This window comes from Gavialis gangeticus, unplaced genomic scaffold (genome assembly GCF_001723915.1).
Source record: "Gavialis gangeticus isolate Ggan-Ray unplaced genomic scaffold, GavGan_comp1, whole genome shotgun sequence".
Taxonomy (NCBI): Eukaryota; Metazoa; Chordata; order Crocodylia; family Gavialidae; genus Gavialis; species Gavialis gangeticus.
Window position 1 is genome coordinate 51,724,804 of NW_017729032.1, and position 4,477 is coordinate 51,729,280.

At 38.8% G+C, this 4,477-nt stretch overlaps 1 protein-coding gene across 4 annotated transcripts in view; it reads right to left on the reverse strand.

The window, feature by feature from the left end:
• The window catches only part of STARD13 (StAR related lipid transfer domain containing 13), a 591,561-nt gene that overhangs the window by 24,774 nt on the left and 562,310 nt on the right, over positions 1-4,477 (reverse strand). For all 4 annotated transcript variants that reach the window (XR_002098906.1, XM_019524484.1, XM_019524483.1 and 1 more), the window contains one exon: positions 4,032-4,191. Coding sequence is in view for 3 of the 4 variants with exons in the window: in XM_019524484.1 (XP_019380029.1) it covers positions 4,032-4,191 (160 nt within the window). In the remaining variant the exon portion in view is untranslated. The remainder of the gene's footprint in view (positions 1-4,031; positions 4,192-4,477) is intronic.

A 4,477-nucleotide genomic window follows, 5' to 3' on the forward strand; every position in this document is an offset into this window, starting at 1 on the left:
CGGACTAGATGATCTGCTAAGGTCCCTTCCGACCCTAGAAACTATAAATTAGAGCAAGAGAAAGATTTCATACAAATATTAGTTCTTAAGTTAATGAAAATACCAACAAACTTTACCACCAGAAAAATCACAAACTTACACTTGTAGTAGGACTATAATACTCAGAATTCTTCCCATCTATATCAAATCACACGCAAAACCATCAGAATATATGCAGGTACAATTGTACTTAAAGATTATGGGCCAAAGTCTTACCTAGTACAAATCATTGTACTTCACTTGATTTCAGTAGAGCTACAAAGATTTGTCTTAGCTGAGCGTCTGCTGTTTATTCAACTATGTATGTTAAGGATTAACAAGAAAATATTATCTTTATAGCTATGTAGCATGATCTGTGGCAAAAGATAAGCACAGCATAGCGGGATTTTAATTCCAAGACTTTAAATCTATTTTCCCCTTTCTGTTTCCTGCTTCCGAATGTTCCTTCAAATTCCCCTGAAAATCCCAGTAGTTAAAAAGCAGCAGTTGCAGAGGGATTATTTGTATAGAGTCTCTAAAATACATTTTTATCTTGTTTGCTTTCTAATCTGAAGGAAATGGTAATTTTTAATGAGATTGTTAGTGCCTTCACAAAAATGCTGCCCTTTTACAGTAGTTCTCATCAGTGGAATTCCCCTGAGGCGCATTTCTGAGCATGAACTACATTATTTATTCCCAAGTCATCTTCTGGTATTCCATTTGGGAAGTGTTTATATTGTTTTTCTTCAGTTTACAGGGAGAAAGGTGAAATACTGACAATGATCTATAAAAAGAATAAAGTGGACACATTTCTGACTTTAAATTATAGATTTGAATTTTTCTCGTCTGCAGTGTATAGCTAGCTGTCTGTCTTGTTAACTTTGAGCAAGGTTACTGGACTGAATATTCCACCAAAATAAAATGTAAAAGCAAAGAAATATGCAATTAAGTCATACAACACCCACCTACTCACTGTTTCCAGTCCCTAGGCCCTTTACCACCATCCTCTTTTGGAACAAGCAATGGACACTCAAACTCCATGTTTACTGGCTATATATCTATGACTTTTGATTAATATGGGGGTAACCAAGTTTCCTTATGTTACACTGTAAGAATTTCTCTGCAGTGTGTATAGTTAGTTTGGAAGTGAGATACAATGTTAGGTTGCAAAGAGTGGCTGCGAGGGTTTTTTTACAATGTGTAGGGAAAATTATGTAAATGTGTTATTTCTTTGTTGTTTGTAATCTAAACTAGTTTATAAAAATGACAGGACTGAAATCAGCAGCATGTGCCTGATGGTGAATTGCATTTCTATTCAGAGGGTAAAGCAGTCTTTAGTTCTAATTGGAAATATCCGAGTCTTTTAATCTGATTTTTCCATCTTTTCTGGTCTCTCCTTTAAATGTTTTCACCTTCTTGTCATTCAAATGCCCAAGACGCATGGCCGTCATTGCTTCAATTCAAAACGAAACCGTGGTGTACAAACATAAGAACAAACCCTGGTGTCTGGCTTTGTGACAATCTGTCCTTCTAGCATAAACAACCTTTAAAAACTCACAGCTATATTAGACTCAAAGGTCAGAAATCAAATTTCATCAAAACAGTCTTCTGCTGCATGACATCCTGTTACTGTTAATCTCTATTACTGTTTAATGATGTTTATCTGAATTCCTATTTCCCTTTATTTTCAAAAAAAAAAAAAAAAGCTTAATTAGCCAAAAGAAGTTAGGTCTTGGCTCTCTGCTACAATATTAAATGTTCTTCCTGTGACTATTGGTGGCTTAGAAACCCAGTGAAACCAAAGAAACTGCCAGAGGTTAATTTGGCCCATTCTTCTCTGCTTTCCTCCTGGCTTGCTTGCTGGCCAGCCTATTACTGTTGATGTGTGATGGAAATAAAAGCTCAGCCAACAGCAAAAGATACAGAGCCTATTACCTCACAGGTTTGTATCTGAATAATAATGTACATAATAGCCATGATCTCTCACTGTGCCTCAGACCACTAACAGCTACCCTGAGTGCCCGGGCCCACGTTTAATAATGTAAAACAACTCTAATAAGTCTGTGCAGTGGCAATTCTGGAAGTGCAGATTTGTAGTCCACCTCCCACCACACATACGACAATACCTTAAATGAGCTATGTACTAGGAGAGGTTGCTTAGCCCTCCAGAGTCCAGTGGTCAGGCATTAGCAGATTCTGAATTAAACTTGGGAAGGAAAAATGGGTGTCAAGTACAGAAACTGAATTACTTGAATGTTTTCAATCCCGCGTCTGGCTTGGGTGAAAGTCTCTGAACAAATCTGTACATGTTTGGACTCTGGAAGCACTAAAGTTAAACCTCTTTCATCCCTTATCTTGTATTCACTCCTTCCCCAATTCTAGCTTTCAGATGAATAAAGTGCACCCTATAGCTTCAACACTTGACAATGTAAAAATCTGCTCCGTGTAAGGCAAAGCCTTGCCTGAGATTAACAAGAGATGCTCTTTCTGATTGCCTGAATTATCTCCATCACCTTTTCCTTTTATTGATCCCTTTCTGCTTTTTGTTTTCCTCTTTCTCTGTTTTCTTCTCTTGCCATTCCTCCGTTCTCTCCCATTGTCCCCATCTGCTTTTTACTTTTCTCTTTCTTCCCTTGCCATTTCTTTCACTTTTTCTTCTCCCTGTACCTACACATTTCCTTCCTCCAAATCTGTTTCTCAATCCATCCCTTTTCTCCTCTCTATCGCTGGTACCCAGTTTTCCCCTCGATATACATATCCAGACACATGGTGATAGGCACTAAATGAGAACTTAAATATACAGTGAGGTGTGTATGATTTCCTCTGTCTGTCCATTCCCACTGAAAATGAGGATACCTTTATTAGATTATTCCCACAACAGCAGATTCACTCTTGCCCTAGCCATAACACTACCAAAATGCACAGCAAAATGGAAGACTAAGAAACAAGTCCTATCATGCTGGAGCTAATATACTGCTTCTACCACACTGGCAGATAAGGAGCAAGAGCACAACTGGGAAATCACTGATGCACAAAATGTTGAATTACTGTGCCTGAGCTCTTTAGCCACATTACAGCCTATCAGAATTTAAATACATCCTTGGAAAGGATTTTATACCTTGATGTTAACAATAGGAGGGCACTGGAAATGAAGACTCTTGAGGTCATGCCTACTCTGATATTCCTGAAATATTTATCCCTGTCTTAGGGGAAGGGCAGTGAAAGTATAACAGCTATCTCCCTGTACAGTCACCTAATACACAACAAAAGGGAACTTTAGAGCATGAGATACTTTGGATGTGATGAGCTACTGTCTTCCTATTGGCCAATGCAACTCGGAACACTTTATAATGAAACGCTGTAATGACCTAGACATGGCACACCACCTACGCTAATTATATCTGGGTGGGTCTGGCTTTGTCTGCTGAAGAGCTGGAAGCTGCTTGAGAATGCAGCATTGGAAGCTTGGAATAGTTTACTGGGCTTCCTCTCTCAAGCCTTTTCTGGACTTCACTTTTTTTGTAAATAAAGTACCGTAAGTCTCTAGACCCAATACTGTGAGATGCTGTATGCCTTCAACCCTCATTGATGTCAGAGGGAGATGGTTCCTGCCCGGACCCAGCAAACTGTCAAGGAAATCTAATTATGCTTGTTGAGATAATCTGCTGTGTATAGAACAATCAGTACAATGCTAGTATCTGCAATAATTTAACAAATGAGTAATTCCAGGAGCAACCAATCACATAGGCCATGCTAAGAGTGGCTTCAAGAGTAACTCAACTGCTATCCAACACACCTATCACTTTTGAAGGGCTTCAGAATGACTTGGCAGAGATGTGGATGGTAAATTAAAAAAATACTTAAAATACAGCAAAAGCATTTCAACTTTCTCATAACATTTTACATGGTGTAGCAAGACAAGTCACTAGACAGTGCTTTAAAATCCCTTTGAAATTTAGCTATGAATAAATGTACCAGCCATCTCCATCATCCCATTGAAATAAAGTCCATACCTGATCTAGACAATTGCTGCGTAAGTAGCGCAAGGCTTGCTGTATGCTTTGAGGAAGTGGCTGCCCTGTCCTCTGGACATGGACTATCAAAGGCACGCCAAAGACATTCTTGTCCTTGTAGTCAGGAACTTTCATCCTCTTCATGAACTTTGGCACAGACCTGAAATTCATGCAAGCACTCAGCATTAAGCTATAAGAATACTCAACAAAATCCTACTGGGTAACTGCTAAGGGAAACCAGGAACTGTGCAGATGACCTTTTTCAAATATTAATAGTAAAGAAAAAGTTATCTTTTTAATACCCAATAGCTTCAAAGCCTTTACATGGAACCTTTAAACCAGGGGTGTCCAACCTTTTTGAATGTGAGGCCGGATCACAAACTTTTTATCACCCAGTGGGCCAGAGAGCCATATTCAAAGACCTCACAGGAAGCAGTATCACATCA